The 17780-nt window shown below is 30.8% G+C and overlaps 2 protein-coding genes across 4 annotated transcripts; one reads left to right on the top strand and one right to left on the bottom strand.

Moving 5' to 3' along the window:
* Window positions 1-6654: 6654 nt before the first annotated feature.
* Window positions 6655-9146, top strand: LOC25493094 (uncharacterized). 3 transcript variants are annotated; one of them, XM_013601507.3, is made up of 3 exons: window positions 6655-6796; window positions 7951-8115; window positions 8619-9146. In XM_013601507.3, exons 1-3 carry the CDS (start codon window positions 6782-6784, stop codon window positions 8859-8861), a joined length of 423 nt encoding a protein of 140 aa, XP_013456961.1. In that variant the 5' UTR covers window positions 6655-6781; the 3' UTR covers window positions 8862-9146. The 3 variants fall into 3 exon arrangements, with proteins under 3 accessions (XP_013456961.1, XP_013456960.2, XP_039688870.1); XM_013601506.3 differs by lacking the exon at window positions 6655-6796 and adding an exon at window positions 6825-6931; XM_039832936.1 differs by lacking the exon at window positions 6655-6796 and having other exon boundaries at window positions 7619-8115.
* A 5491-nt stretch (window positions 9147-14637) lies between these two features.
* Window positions 14638-16044, bottom strand: LOC25493093 (protein E6). Its single transcript, XM_013601505.3, has one exon. The coding sequence runs from the start codon at window positions 15973-15975 to the stop codon at window positions 14899-14901; it is 1077 nt and encodes a 358-aa protein (XP_013456959.1). The 5' UTR covers window positions 15976-16044; the 3' UTR covers window positions 14638-14898.
* Window positions 16045-17780: the final 1736 nt, after the last annotated feature.

Raw genomic sequence — 17780 nt, 5'->3', positions numbered from 1 at the left:
TGAAGTTGGGGACTTATTCCTCTCTTTAATCCTTGTCTATGTTCCGATTATTGCAATTCATGTTTCAAGCTTAGTTGTTGTTGGTGGAGAGCTCTTATACTCCCCAATTTCGCAGCAGTAATCTCTTCCATAATGATGTAATATCTTATTTAGGGGTGTTCAAAATCGAACCAATCCAATAGAAAAACCGCAAATCGAATCAATCTAAATCGAAATTGCAAAAAACGACATTTGGTCCGGATGTATTCCGACCATTTTTTTACTCAACCGCATGGTTTGGGTCGATTTGCGGTTTTTATCTTATCAACTGAACCAGTCCAAACCAAACCGCAACATAAGACACTAATTAAACATATGTTACCTAGACTAATACTCAAATAAACTCAATCAATTTTTTTTTATAAAGTGACATATATTTTCTCTTGTTAAGTTTCTTCATTGTTTTTTATTTAAAAAATGTATTTATGTGCTACTTAAACTTCTAGAGAATGATAAAATTTTAGTTTTTTTGCATTTCTTACAAAATAAGATTATTTTTTGTCCACGTTTTTAACTTGATTTATGTAGTTGCGAACATTATTGGATAAAAATAAAATTGTAATGTTCGATGAAATTTAAAACATTATTGGAATCTTGGCTTATTGTTCTTGACATCGTGTGGAATCTTGAGGCCTAAGAATATATTCTACCAAGTAGGGCCGGCCCTGACGGGCTTCGGGCTTTATCGGGTCAGGCCAAAAAGCCCGGTTGAAAAACGAACTTGAAATATACTACCCGAGTTTGGCCCTACAGGACCGCGGGCTTAACGGGGCGACCCGTATTAAAAATTATATATTTTTTTTAAAAAAAGTACTATAAAATAAATTGTAAACATTTTCGTACAAACGCCGTAAACTAAAACGGCGAGGAAAACAATTTTAAATAAATTAGATACGTTATGGTTATAGATATTTATATATTCGATCTTTAAAATTATAAATAACGAAATGAGTAAATATAATTTTATATTACATGTATATTTGTGTTAATTCATTGAATTTTCACTTTTATTTGTTACTTTGATAATCAACTAAGTAAAGAATTATTTGAAAAAAAAAAAAATATATATATATATATTATAGAATTTTTTTTTGTTATGCGGGCTACCCTCGGCCCGTTCGGGCTAGCCCTAACGGGTAGCTAGCTTTTTAGAGCCGGGTTAAAAAGTCATATTAAAATTCGGGTTCAATATTTAAGGCCCAAGTCTTATAATTAATCGGGTTAAATGGACCGGCCCGTTTTAACAGCTCTACTACCAAGGCCCCCCCGCAGTGGGGAGCAACGTTCTTGTATGAACAATTGGGGGTTGTAGTACTTACGTTGGGGGTTTGATATATGTCGCAAATGGTCGTATGATCTTTCTCCGAACAGGGGGTGCCTGCAAAAGACATTATGTTGCCAAAGTAAAGCGATGTGCTAGAAGGTAGAAAGAGTGTGTACAGTGAGCAAGGTGATCATACCTAAGTGCGAAACTCATATTTATAGTGATGGTGCACTCCTTGTTGTTGTTATCCTTGCTCATGTGGTTTGGTTCAGTTTGTTATGGATGTAATTCAATTTGCTTTGAGTCGCTGGTTTTGAGATAGTAGGGGGCTCCTATCTGATTTGAATGAGCTCCTATTAGAAAGAACATATGAGAACTTATGTGATGGTTTGTTGGCGCCTAATTAAGCGGAGAATGTTGGTGCTTGATTTGTTCTTGATGTGGAAACGAGGTGGTCCTTGAGATGATGTATGAGGCATAGTCATGTGCTGCATGTCGAATTTTTTTTTTTCTGACCCTTTTGTCCAAAAAAAATACAAGTCTGACCCCCTTTGAAAAAAAATTCCCAAAATGACCCACTTTTGGTTTTTTTTTTTTTTTTTGTCCTTTTGTGCGTTCCCGCCATTTGAAACGGCGGGACTGGCCGCCGGTCCGACACGTGTCACGATCTGATAGGGCAGCTTTTTTTTTTTTTTTTTTTTGTCATTCCCGCCATTTCAAATGGCGGGACCGATTTTTTTATTTTTTTTTTTTCGTTTTTTGCTTTTTTTAATTTATTTGAGAAAAAATTTCAATTTTGCACCCAGGGGGAATCAAACCAGGCGCATATGGGTCAATGTCATTCAGTGTTACCACTAAGCCAATATACATTTGATGTTAATTTTCGCATCCAATAATATATATACCATTTTTTAAATCAGTTTCACACACCATGAGGCATGAACCATCCAATTTTTCATTTTTGTTCCCTCAAAAAAAAAAAATCATTTTTGTTTTTTTAATATAAGTCTTATAAAAAAAATAAATATAGGGTCCCCATGAGCTTAGATTTTAAGGTGAATTTCTCTAACCACTAGGCTATTTGACAAAAAAAAAATATAGGAGATTTTATAATTTTAATTGGATTCTATATTTTATTTTGAAAAATTACTCGAATATGAACAAAATCTAGATTTTATTTTGAATATATATATCTTGAAATAATATATATATCATTTCGTCGGATAATTTGTCGGTGAAAAATATATATTTCGTCGGATAATAATAATAATAATAATAATAATATATATATATAATTATCGATGAAAAAAAAATTATTTCGTCGGATAATTTTTCACCAATAAATTATATACATATTCGTCGGAGATCCTAAATTATCCAATAAAAAAAACAAAAATGAAAAACTGGATGGTTCATGCCTCATGGTGTGCGAAACTGGTTTTAAAAAGGGTATATATATTATTAGATGCAAAAATTAACATCAAATGTACATTGACTTAGTGGTAACACAGAATGGCAATGACCCATATGCGCTTGGTTTGATTCCCCCTGAGTGCAAAATTGAAATTTTTTCTCAAATAAATTAAAAAAAGCAAAAAAAAAAAAAAAAAAAAAAATCGGTCCGAATGATAAAAAAAAAATAAAAAAAAAAAAACTGCCCTGTCACGATGTGACACGTGTCCGACCGGCGGCCAGTCCCGCCATTTCAAACGGCGGGAACGCACAAAAGGACAAAAAAAAAAAAATCAAAAGTGGGTCATTTCGGAATTTTTTTTTTAAAGGGGGTCAGATCTGAAATTTTTTTGGCCAAAAGGGTCAGAAAAAAAAAAATTCCTGCATGTCGGTCCAAGACGTGATATTTTTTAAGATGGTACAAAAACAAAAGGCACGATCTTGCGCTGCGTCATGCTCTGTGACAAGATGATCACCTCATGTTAACTTGGATATGTTTCCATTATCACATATGTTTGCCATTTTTCTAATGGATTTTCCTGTTAGACAACTTAAAGGATAATTGGGTCAAGCATTTTAAGCCAGTACCATGGTAACATTCGATCAATAAGTCGATTGACAAAAACATGAAATAAACTAAATCTATCTATTATGATTTTCTTTTATAGGAATTAAAATCAAAATTATGAATATTTATAAGGATCATTTACTTTTATGGATTTGTAGTGCAACAAGTTTCATATAAATTGGTCAAGTACTACTTATGTTCATCAATCTCAGTACCATATAATAGATCAATCTTCAGAGCATTGAACAAAGATGACTTGATCTCGAAAGCAATTGCACATGCGGGTATTGAGAATTGATTTGTTGTGGAATTTCGATGGGAATAGAAGTAGTTGCTGGTCTTTGAAATTCATTATACCCTTGTTTTACAAATTTGTTATTTTTTCAGTTTTCTTTTGTTGTCATTTCTATCTCATGATCAAATAGCAATTCCTCTGCTAAGAGCAAAGCAGAATTCGTCTAAATTACATGAACAAATCTTTGAAGAGAAAATCTCAATTAAGAAGTATTGAAGATCAGCACATTAACAATATTCTTTTATATAAACAATCCTAAAAAATGACACTAAAACTTGATATAAATTTGGAAGAGCACCAAATCATCCCTAGCAATGAAGTGATATATAAAATCGTCTATAGATAGATTGTTGTTAATTTTATCTATGCAAAAAAGTTTAATGTACTTAAGAGATATGTAAAATTAAATAAAATAAATTGATTTCAATAACCAAAACAAATGAACCCATTTAGGTTGGTTTGACAATGTTAGCTTTCGGACCTTGGAGTCTCGGGTTAAATTTTCATCGGTGCTAATTTTGGTAGCCTAGTTTTCCTTCTTAAACAAATTAAACAAAAAAAAAATGCAAAAATGCAATATTTAATCATTATTTTTTTGCAAAAATGTAATATTTAAAAAAAAAATTTGCAAAAATGCAAATTGTTAAAGCGATTATGACTCAAATTCTCTCATTTATGCACTCGTGTTCTAAAAGTTTTCAATAAAGTTAAATTCAAATGAAGTTCAATCTTTAAAATAAATTGGACAACTCATTGACTCAAAACCCTATTACCCGGTGAAAGGCCCTAAATTCTTTTGTGATTATACCTATCAAATTATGTACTAGAATTATAGATAGATTAATAGAGAATGTATTCATTATGCGGTATTATTTTTAGGTTTAAAGTTTCGTTTGAATTTTATTGTGTTAAAATTAGAGCTAGTTAGTCCCGTAAGTTTAGCTCAGTTGGTAGCTATCAGAGATAATTTGTGCAGGAGTCGGGGTTCGAACTCCGGATTTCCCACTTCTCCACACATAATGTGTATGAATCTAGCCACTATGCTACTTGACAAAAAAAAAAATATCAACAGTTTGTGCAAATAAATATATTATTATGTTAATTTATAAATTTTTACTAACGAAACTTGTATCTTTATAAACTATTTTATCATAAACTACGTTGACAAACTTATAAATAATACATAAAAACTTATTTATTTACCTATATTATTTTCCATAAACTTAATCTAAAAAGTGCCTTAGTATACGTTATCACTTATCAAGAAGGTGTCAAACAAGCTTCAAACTCCAAAGCCCCGTTATATTGCCCTATTGAAATATATTTTTCACCAACTCCATTATATAATTTTTTTTCATAAGAAGTTAGACAAGTTTCTGGATTTTTTTTAAAAAAAGAAATACTTCTCTGAAATTTTTTTCTGCTAATAAAATTAGTGAAAAAGAAGTTTCAAATTTCTTTTTGTATCTAAAAATTTATTTTGGGCCAAAAGGTTTGGGATGTGACTCTTTAATATTGTGAACTTTTTGATTTAAATATGTAGTTTGCCGTCAAGTTTTTTTTTTTCTTTGAAGGGGTTGCCGTCAAGTTTTAAGACCATGAAAATTGACATTTATCATCATCATCGAAACATAAACCATTTTATATTCAACTAATTAATATAAATTTGAAAAAATATGTGCATTTAAAATAAAAAAATTCATGACATAATCGAACACACACTAAAAGGGACGGTAAAAGTAATTCTCTTGTTTAAAGTATCGTCCAAAATTATCGTGGTTTAGTCATGGCAAGGGATTTGGGTTATACGGAGTTAGCTTGTTATTTCGATTCTCTTGTTTGCATCAATTTTTTAAATGGTCATGTTGAAAGATACCATGCATATGCGATCCTCATTCAGAACATAAAACAATTGTTTCTTCAAAGTAATATTACGGTTTCTCACACTTTTAGTAGGGGAACCAATGTGCAGATTTCATGACTTAGCTTGGAGATTCATTTGACGATGGTCTTGCTCTTAATGACTCTCTCTCATTAACCTTCTTCGAAGCGACGCCGCTGACACTTTTTACCTTCGAGAGTAGTTAGCTTCTTTGAAGCTTTTTCTTTTTCTGTTTTGTGGTTTTTCTTTGTTTTCTCTTTAGCCTTGTAACAAAAAAAAAAAAAAAAGTATCCTCCAATTAGAGCTTTAAATTATGGCGCAAAATTAACTTTGAAACCAATTTTCTTGTGAGTTTCATTAATATACCGGTAATATATACTCCATCCGGTCACTATTATAAACAAAAAATTATTTTTGAAGTTTATTCAATAATTGATGTATCCGGTCACTATTATAAAAAATAAAAAAAATAAAAAACTATTTTTAAGATTCATCATTTTTATGTTGCTTTAAAATTATGCCCATGTTGCATTGTCCTCCATGAAGCACAACTTTATTTATTATTATTTATTTTTTGGTAGAAAGCACAACTTTATTTATTTATTTTTTTTGAAGGAAGAAAGCACAACTTTATTAATTAGCAACAAAACTGATCCATCATATGACCTAGTGCAGCTATAGGCACACTTGATTTTTCCCAAAAAAAAAATTACATTTGAAGGATGCCTATTAGAACAAAACGAATTACAAGTGAAGGATGAACATTTTTAGTAGCAATAGAAAGAATAAAATGTTAGAAGAGGTCGCAGCTAATTTTATTCCACTTAGCAATTAACAATTTTTAGTTTTACAAATGGACTTGGAATAAAACTAGTTCAAATAAAACTACCAAAACAATTATTTTTGATGAGATAACACATGGTCTTTAATTTCATTAAACACATGTTTTAGACATTATTATTTTAACCTCATCAAAAAAATTAGTACTCCCTAATAGCAAATCCACTTAACAGTTTCATTCATTCATTAATTAATTTAATAGACAAAAAAATTGGTGAGTAAATTATTTTAAAATTAACAGGACAGTGGGACCCTGAATCTTAAATGTCTAACGTTTAAGTAAGAATTAATACTACTATACTAGTTAGGAGACACGTAAATTCTCAATTGGTTTCTCACTCTCTCTCAGAATAAGATTTTTCAATTGCTTTTTTTTTCTTTCTCCATGATCATCATTTTCCTATCAACTTCTCTTCTTTCTAGGTAGTGCCCACAAACACCATGGTGATTTCACAGGTAATAATTCTGAAACTTTATTACACCTATATTCTCTGCAAATAAGAACTTAACACATTCATAATATGCCTTCTTTCTCCATTTTCCATCTTGCATCATCATTAATTCACTATGGTTTATGATCATATTCATAATGTATGTCTATCACTGTTTGCACATTGAAGTGTTATTATAAATAGGAATTAAAACTTGATGTTTGTGCCTCTCTTTTGCTTTCTGTGTCTGGTTATTATGTAATATTTCAAAGTGATATTATTAATCTGATGTTATTATTTATTTATTTTTTTGAAGGAATCTGATGTTATTATGTTAAGTGAGATTTTTGTTATTTAATTTTCGGGATTGAATATATTTAGGAATTATTAGCTGACAGTAATAATGTTCAGTGCATTTTGCAATGCAGTTAACTATGTAAGTTAAATTGCAATTTCCAGATATACTGGCATGAAGAATAAAAAAGTATATCTACCAATGTGTACACTGAAAAAAATTGTACTTTCCAGATGAACTTACTTGAAAGAAAGGACCCTCTTGTTAGGGGCCCATTGTAGATAGTTATGACTTATGAAATATTGGTGGGTGTGTGAATTAACATTTCATTAAAATCCATCAAAGTTTGTTGTCTGAAGTTAATTGTAAGAATGTGGTATGAAGTGAAATACCAGTTCTAATAATATCAACATGTTATGTACTATGTGGTGGTATCTAGAAAAGATGGGGTGTAACAAGTACTTATGGTCCCCTGTCCTAGATTATTATTTGTTAATTTTGGTAAGTTAGAGTGTTAAAGCTACGAAAGTGGCATATCCAATTCTCACATTTTCACTCAAATGTTTGTGATCCATTGGAACAATGAATCTACTATATATTTTGACTTCCTATAGTTTATAAACATATATTTAATAATTGATAGAAATCTAGCAGAGGCACATGATGTGGGCCAAATTCATAGTCGATAAGGAACATAACATTAAACAAAGAAATAAGTTGAAGATGTACTATTGAGAGTGAAAAATAGATCTGGGAATATATGGAGAAATGAGCTAGCCCATTGAAATGAATCATATGTTGTATATACAAAATCCTATTTTATTTAATAATAATATTACATTTTGAATCATAACATGTTTTTTACTGCTATCTATTCTTCACAGAATGATGAGATGCCTAATGGGTGGCCATTGGGTCTTGGTTTTCTGAATATGAGACTAAGAGTTGTGGAATCACTACCAGCTGCTCCAGTAGAGCCATACTCATTGTCACTGCATATTCCTTCTACTAGTTTTTCCTCACTCTCCTCTTCCAACCTTGATACTGAGGTAATCTAATTTCCCACTGCTGCTAATTTTCTTCTTATACTTTGATATTATAAGGCTTGATCAGACCAAACCGGCTAATTTGTCGGTTTTTTTTTTCTTCGGTTACATGGCAACCTAGTTGAACCGGATTGAGCCACAGTTAAACTATACTATAGGTTGAACTGCAATCGTTCGAACTGATTTTTTTTTTAGATTTATTTATTTATTTATTTGTTACTGATTCGATGAAACCATGACCTAAATATCTCTTCGGTTCGATATCCTATTAAATTTTTGAAAATTTGATGCAAATTAAACCACATACAGCTGAATTCTCTTTCCTGTTTTTACCAAAGTTGCTAAAATAGTGGTTTGAATTTTTAGCATTGAGCTAATGTAGACATCAAAATGTGGAATTTATCTACTTCACAAGGTACTAATGTATATCTCATATTAAACCATGAGAGTACATGTTAATAAATTTCTCTTAATTTCTAACACCTTTCTTGTGATGGAACAACCAGTCAACAGCATCATTCTTTAAAGATAACAGTGTATCCCTTGGGCATCTAATTGGCATAAGAGCAGGTGAAAAGAGACGTTTATACTTCCCAAAAACATTAAGATTTGAAGAAAGAGACAAGAAACCATTACAAAATGGTAGTACTTGTTCTGATGATACCTCAAAATGTGGCATTTGCATACCCTCACTTTTTGATCCCTTGCTAATAAAGATTAGCAAAAGCAAGAAAAATTCAAGGAACTAGTAGCATATGATATGAATATGAATATGATGGTGTGTGACATATCAAATATACCCTGCAATTCGGTGATCTGTTTCTCCTACTCAAAATTAACAAAATAATTTTTCTGTTGTTTCAGCCAATTTTTCATTTTATTTGCAGAAGTTTGTTTTAACTTCGTTTTATTTCAGATTATGGGAGTTTAACAAAGCCGACATTGACATATGTGTAATTCTATAAACAATATTTACTTATATTCCAAAAAATATACTTATGTGTTAAATTTAAAGTTGTTTGATGAAATGTGAATCATAATTTTTTTCCTTAAACTTGACAGAAAGAGCACTGAAATGTATCTCCATTTTTCCTTCTGTGAATATACGCGCCTTGAATGATTTAGATGAAGTTTTTTTTTTCTATGGATATTCTCCATTTTGAATTTCATTAAGAGGGCTAAAATATCAAGATTTGAACATAAAGAGCCATCATATGATACATGAGAAAGGTTGAAGTTGTTTTCAGAAATATGTCATGAACTGTTGAGTATTAATCCATAAAAATATCATGTTAGTTACAAAATACAGTTAGTTAGTTAGTTAGTTAAGTTTGTTTTGCTTGACTAATAAGTAATCTACATATAAATAAGTTGTAACAGTTTTTTCATTACTAATGAGATCAGTTTGCAACATTTACATTCTTATCTAAACTCTCATCAAGTTAATTCATTTCTATCACTCATGATTAGATTACTTAACAAACAAGAAACATTACAAGCTGCACTAACATGGACATGGATGTGATGATTTGGTATTAAATTGTAGATTATAGATTAATTTATTTGATAAGACAAAGTGTAGATTAATTAAATATCCATAAAGAAAAATGAAGGAAATATTTAGGTAGAGACAGAGGCAGCAACGAGTGTCGGTATTGGCTACCCTACCATAAACGCAAAACTAAAGTTGTGACAGATCTTATTGCCACCCCCAAACACTACGTTACGTACTCTCCCCTGTCACTGTTATAAGCAAAAATTCAATTTTTAGATTCATTCAATAAATAATGTATGTGGTCTTATAACCGGAGGGAGTAGGTCCCATTGAACGTCTCTATTTAAATCAGACATTGTTCCTATACTTCCGTACTACCACTGAAGTGTCTACACACGTGTACTTTTCCAATCCTCTATATTCCTTCTGGTTCAGCAACATTTATTTTGTGAGTTAAGGATCATTAGTTGATGGCACTAATCCTAATCCTAATTGTGATGATGATGATAACAACAAGTGCTTATAACGACATCATGCCATATATTAATGTTGATCTTCAATTCTAATGTTCGAATTTTATTTTCTTAATAGTTAGATTAGACTATATCATTGAATACACACTATGTCTATGGATAATGTGGTTGCGTAAAATTTGAATAGAAAAACATACATCCAAAGTGAAACAAAACTATTTAAAAATTGGCGCCACCCTTTTGAAGTAGAATAGTATATAAATGTACCTTTCTCTTTGTTCTTAAGAGTAAAACGGTGATTTGTGTTGGTTTGACAAAAATAGGATGCCGATCCGACATAGTTAAGGGTTGTAAACCTTGAAAATGAGAGCAATTTTTGCCTAGACAAACATTTACTTCACGAAATGAGACTATTTTGAGTTATTAATAGAGTCAGGGACCAATATGAGAATTTGGTACAAAGACAGGGATTAAATTGGTGATTTACTCGTTTCTTATCATAGTCACAACCCAGATTTTGGCCGTGTAAATTTGCATCATATGTGGGTCAAATCGTGATCTAGTAACCCTAGTGTAATAAGAAAGTTACTTTTTAGGCTTTTAAAATTTCACTCATCCATCCTGAAATTACACATTTACCACAGCAGTAGTTAATTGATGTTATAGAAACTTTTAAATCAGTTAAATCAATTTAAAAAATAGTTGAACCGATCCAAAAAGTCTCTAACATTACTTAACTTTTCGTGGAGAGCCGAAACGACAATTAAAGAAAAAAAAAATGTAAGAAGTGAAAAGAGTAACTTTCATGTAATCAACTAATGATGAGTTAATAAATGATGCAACAAGGTTGGGCCTTTTCATTAGGCTTGAGCCAAATCCATTGAAAAGCCCAAATTGGACATTCCTTTTTTGCCATCCATAGTTATTCTTGCTTCTAGGGTATATTTGGAAGGAAATTTTGGAAGGGAAAGGAGAAGATGGCTTGTTTTTCTTTTTAAAATTAAGTATAAAATATATCTAAATACCAAAAAAAAGTATTTCTACGTAAATTCATCCTACCACACCTAAGGTAAAAATGATGCAATCAAATTTAATGTCTTCAACTCCATTGTTGATCATCAAGGCTTCAAGACTTTGACCAATGTTTAAGAAGCATTAAAGTAACGAAAAAATAATTGACACACTTGTCTAAAGAAACAAACAGTTTTCATATGACCGTTAGACATAAAGACACGTCTAATCTTAAAATCTCTGTGATTTAGAGGTCTAATTTTTTTATTTTATTTAAGAAAGCCCAAAAATGTGTATAGTCATCTACCAAAATGGGTCAAAGTTTCTTAGCTGCAAATGAAGTAAGTTAGGCTTTTTTTGCTGGATTGAGATTCCGTGTTGTAATAAAGCACACAGTTTTTATGATGTACTAAATCTCGACCATTAATTAAAGATTGAATGGTTCAAATCAATGCAATTATAAAATCATTCAAACCAATCTCAACCACATGTTTTAGATCGGATGATCCTGATTTGTTACAAAGTGGCATGAAATTCAAATCAAACTTTGCTCTAGCTCATACAATAAAAACTAATTTTATGCTTTGTGAGTTCTCACTTTGCTCTAGACATTATTGTTTTACTCTCATCATAAGGAAATAAACGCTAACACGGAAATTTAAAACAAATAAATTATTTGGATAAAATAAAAAAAGTACTCCCTCCATTTTTAAGTATAAGTAAAATTGATTTTTTAGATTCATTTATTTAATTATGTATGTCGTTCATATTATAAATCACATACATCATTAAATGAATGAACCTAAAAAGTCAATTTTATTTATATTTAGAAACGGAGGGAGTATTTGTAAGCATTTCTAAGTAGAATAGAGACATTTCATTATGTATAGACTGAGGTTTAATCAAGAGAATGAGTTTGTATATTGTAGTCACTACTTGACAAAAAAAAAAAAAAATGAAATAGAGAGTGAGTGTAACATGCTAATTTTTAGCCTCGACATGTTTATTTTTTCTTCTTTAAAACAAGACCCAACATTTTTTCAAAACAAGTCACAATTATCTTTTCATAAAATCAGAGTAATATTTTCCCTTTTATATTTTTATTTTTACAAAAATGATGATCACAGTGAATACTATGTGTTTTAAAACCAAAACAACCTAATGTAATCCGGAATAGGCGTTACCTTTTATGTTAACTGTCAATTTCATCCCAAACCTAACAATTTCAACTGCCGTATGTCCTTTTGTGTCCCATTCCCTCATTAATTTAACTAGTTAAGGTCATGTCACTAGCAACATACCAATATGTATTGAACCCAACACAAATTGTTACGAAGAGAATCCCTAGTTGGCAATATTTTTTGGTTACATAGTTGGCTATGTCAACAATGTACATAGTGTTTTACACAATTGTAAAAATGAAATTAATTGACTCGTACTGTTGCACACATATAGCTCAGACCTAGACTTTTTACATGCCTCCTGGTGTGCACCAAGTATTGTGATTAAAATAGTTAATTGTTAATTGTTAATGAAATTCATGCAAATGCAATAGTTTTTCTCCAGCCAGGTTTTAAATCCAAATAACATAACCCTTGTTAATATTACATATTAAGGTGACCCCAAAGCATAAATAAAAAAATAAAGTGTAAAGTAACACAAGTACTTTATTTTCTCTTTTTTTTTTATCCCCTTGACCGTCAATCACGGAGAGAAGAAAGCGGCCTGATTTGCTTGAACAATGCTGTTTTTTTTTTCTTTCAATTATTATTAAGAAAAATTATATTTTCTTGACATGGTAGATAGATCCATCTCTCTTTTGCATTTTGTGCACTTTTCTTTTTTACTCAAACAAATTGAGAAGCTATTGTTGAACAAATTGGACATTTTTTTCTTCTTATTGATGTTATTTATTTGTATAAAAAATTCTGACCATAAATTTTTATTATATATTAAATTGTTGCCTAAATTTCACATCAGGCTTTATTATTATTTAAGGAATGAATTACTTTATTTAGTTAGATTGGGTGAAATTCATTCATCTGTCTGAAAAGATGCATTACAGACTTTTGCAAAGTTAGATAACAGAATTTGGTGTTACCTGCCAGCAATTACATTTGCACCAATAATAACCAACACTTTTGCTTGCAATTGCTCTCGTTTGTTTACTTTTGTTTCTGAATTATTTTCTCAGTTAGTTTTTCCCGGGAAATTTATGAGGCAGCTGATATAGTCATAGTAGATGCCAATGCCATCCACTTCAACTACACTGCAGAACTAATCCACCATCCACAAGACTAAGCATAATGACAAGAGTATCTCTCTGTTTAAATTTGGTGGAAGAAACAGTGATCAGTATATAATTTATAGGTAGGAAGCTTTGATCTTGTTCTGCATAATTGGTATGCACTATGCAGTGCAACCTATGGTACCATTTCATAGGTATGTTAGATTAGGATAGTGAGTTTTAGTCTAGATTAAAAAATAAATAAGGTAGAAAAGGAAAGAAAAAAAGTTAAATATTTTGATTCCATTTCAAAGAGTAGAATTAAAAAGTATAAAACAAAACAAATTGACTTGTTCTATCTGTCTCCATGCTAAATGTTACCTAGGATACCGGTGTTGATACATGTGTAGTTGGAAATTCAAGTGTGAAGTGATCAAGCTCCATATTAGTTAATAATAATACTATGAATTGAGGATAATATAAGTGCAAAGGTACATATTTAGGCCAAAATCACCCCACTTTCGACATTATTTTAAGACTTAAAGCGAATATTAAAACGAGGTCTTCTAAGTAAGGAGAAAAAACAATATCCGATGTCACATCAAATAATTGATAATACAACTCTGTGAAGATGAACTTGACGCTTAATCGATTGAATTTACGTGTTGCCGTAATGAATAATTTCAACTTAATATTTAATAATAGTAAAACATATTTTCTTTGAAGGATTATAACTTATAGGCCTTAAAAAATGTGTTTTGTTTTAGATTCAAAGTAAGGGTTTGGATCGGTTTATACTTATGCTTACTTTCCTATGATTCCAAAAAACATTACTCCAAATAAACAGGAGATTTTAAATTTTATATGAAAAGAAAGATAAATTGTAGATTGTTACTGTAAAATTATAGGTCATATATAAAAACCTTTTGATTAATCAACTAAGTATCATATCAGCCAGCTAATAAAGGATAGTTTAGCAGTGTGAATTGAATTACTAAATTGTATTATTCCTTGCTAATCTTTGACTCCATTTTGTTGTTCAAAGACATTTTCCACTCACCTTCAACACTGTGATGCTCCCTAACTCACTCTGTTTGAAAATGGTATCTATCTATGAATCATAATCCAGTTTGGTAGGCATAAAAACAAGATGGACCATCATTGAGATTTTAAAACCAAAGTATGATTGCATTTTGTCTTTGCTCCTTTTCTCTTTAATCCTTTAACTTAAAGAGAAAAACAAATCATAAGCTTTTTCTTTTCAATGGTAAAAAAGGAAAATAAATAAATAAAGCAGAAACAAACAAGATACTTCACAATGATAACAATTATACATGCTTTCAATTTCATACTTCATGCAATATTTCCAAATCATAACATACACTGTGCAATTTCATAAGTAACATGACAAGACTTAATAGAATTATCACCAACCAAGTAAATTAAACTTCATAACTTATCCTACTTTTTTTTTTTTTTTGTGATTTTTAATCTAAAGCACATTAAAACATTGAACAAACACAACCAAAATTCAAAAGGACAATGAACTCTTCACTTTGTTACAATGATTTGATTCAATCTCAAGGCTCAAATTCTTCTTGGTCATCTTCAAACTGCTCTTGATTCTGGTAACCATTCATAGAGTTCTTGTTATTCTCATAATTGTTCACATTGTTGTTACCAAAGTAACCCTTTTTGTTGTACCAATTCTCAGAGTTCACAACTCCTTTAGATGAATCTCCATTGAATGTTGGGTTATATTTCTCCTCAGAGTTAACATCATAAAAATATTTTCCACCTTCCATAACTCTCGTGTCACTCATTCCTTGCCTCTCACCATTGTTGTAATTGTTGTTACTTTTGAAGCTGTATTTGTCATTAACAGCAACTTTGTTGTTGTAGTTATACTTCTCGTAGTTGTTGTTGTTCTGATTTTGCATTGAGTTGTAACCTTCTTCTGGGAACTTTGTGTTGCTAGAAGAATCTTTGTTGTTGTTGTTGTAGAAATACTTGTTGTTGTTGTTGTTCCGGTTTTCCATGGAGTTGTATCCTTCTTCTGTAAACTTTGTGTTGCTAGAAGAATCCTTGTTGTTGTTGTTGTAGAAATACTTGTTATCGTTGTTGTTGTTGTTCTGATTTTCGTTCGAGTTATATCCTTCTTCTGGGAACTTTTTGTTGCTAAAGTCATCAGAACTAGAAGAATACTTGTTGTTGTCGTAGTTATTGTTGCTGCTGCTGCTGTAAGATGTTGGTGTTAGTTTTGTGTCACTAACTTCATTCGGGTACTTGTTGTCGGAATCTTGCTGGTAGTTGAAGTAATTATTAACTTTGTTGTTGTTGATTTCATCGTGTGACGAAGTTTTTTCATATGATTGGTAAGTGTTGGGATCAACATTGTTTGTGTTAGTGGTAGTCGGAGGGTGTAGACCAGTATCATGACCATATAAACCATAACTGTTTTCAGTTTCCGGGACGAAAACTGGTTGGTTTTCTGGTTTGTTTAATGGTGTTTCATTGTTAGGAACTTCTCTAACATTGTTGTTGTTGTTGACATGGGTGACTTTGCTGAAAAATTGACTGTCTCTGGCATGAATTTGGAGAGAAAATGAAAGGGCTGTTAAGAATAGGAAAGAAAGGAATTTTGAGATGGGAGCCATAGATGATGGATGATGGTGAAAGAGAAGGAAAGTGACTTAGACTGTCTATACTGATGAGTAAAGAGTGTTCAAATATCTTTATATAGAGGACTTTAGCTCTTTCTTTAATCCCTTTCATTCAAAAATTTCTACTTATTTAGGTGCAAATGGGAGGAGTGTTTTGTGATGATTGTGGTCCCCTATCCAATAGAAACTTTTACTAATTAAATGGGATCCCTCATATGAGTTTTAAGTCATCTTTATTTCCCACGGCATTAGTATTTTGAATCTGCTACGAGATTAATCTTAAAATCAACGGTTTTATTTCTAAATCTTTTTACCCAAGGTTGAACTATTTCTCTAATGTATGATTCTAGGAATAGAATTAGTCTCGGGTTCTTTTTATCAGTGGAGTTGTTACTTCATTTTGTTTTTTGGTTAGCACATTAATATTATTATACAATACTGTACAACTCTAATTTAAACAACTCTACTTATTTATTTTTGCAAAGCATAAACATTATAAATTGCAAATCTCGGGAGAATAAACCTAGTGAATAGGGTTTTAGGCTTCTATCAAAATATTGTTTTGGCTAATCATTATAAATAAGTAGGTTTAAGGTATTAAGTTTGATTCTTCACGATGTCAATTTAAATAGATTTATTTAACTTCTTTAAAAAAATATATCATTGGTATATCAAATGTGAGTTAGAGTCTCACTTTAAATGGAAAAATAGATACTGAATATAAATAAGTAGAAGGATCCGTGAACTTAATATCTTGAGATTTTTTTTTAGAAACCAAAAGAACGTTTTAAGTTTTTTTTTAATTAAGATGTGATGTCTAATTGTTCTTGATTCAATATGATATCTCTTAACTACCCTCATGATCCAACAAATACTAAGGCATGGTTTAGTTTTCTTGAAAATTTTCTAGAACGGCATCTAATTAAAGGGACGGCACCCATTATTTATATAAATAAATGAAGCTAAGTTTATATAACTCTTGGCATTGCAGGGGAGACTCTGGTTATTAGTTTATGCAGAGAGACATCATGTTGGATTGGAGAGTTTACAATTAGACCAAAAAATACACTTACTAATAATAAGGGTGCAATTTTATTTAATTTTTTCTTAAGAATTTTAAGAACTATACTTAATTTATAGGATGGTACTCATTAATTACAAGTGCCATGGGATAGGGTGGACCATGGAATCCTTCAACATCAGAATATTTAACCTAGTTCTCTCGTTATTCTTATCCATATAATGCTAAACATTTATTGAACCTCATTATATTTCGTTTCTTCTAAGCAAACTCATGATTGATTAGTAGTTGCATCAATCATATAGTGCTACAAAAAATTATTCTGAGTAATGGTAATATTGTCACACCAATTGTTAAATTAGTGTGAATTGCACCAAAAACTTAGCCTAATAATGTATGAGCCAATTTAACTTCACATATTCTAGCCTTTTAAAAGAAAGAAAAAAAATGAAGTAATCATATTAATACACCCGTTATTAGGAAAGAATTCTATGGAGTTAGGCTTCAATTTATGGAGGCTTTAAATATCTGCTACTAAATGTCATTTTTTTCGTCGGTAAAAGTCTAGAAGACAATAATTTTGTTGTCAATCTCTCATTATTCATAGGTAAGTGTCTATTTCGCTATAGATACGTAAAAATGTAAAACTCATGTTTGAACCAATGAAAGTATATTTAATTATACAACTTAATTATTTATCACTATAATTGATGTTGGATTTTTTTCCAACTTTTTAATAAAAACTGTCAAGATTACAGCTGGACCTCTAAATTGTCGG

The sequence above is a fragment of the Medicago truncatula genome, chromosome 4, assembly GCF_003473485.1.
Source record: "Medicago truncatula cultivar Jemalong A17 chromosome 4, MtrunA17r5.0-ANR, whole genome shotgun sequence".
NCBI lineage: Eukaryota > Viridiplantae > Streptophyta > Magnoliopsida > Fabales > Fabaceae > Medicago > Medicago truncatula.
The sequence above is the reverse complement of the archived record's forward strand: the minus strand, read 5'-3'. Positions and strand labels throughout refer to the sequence as shown.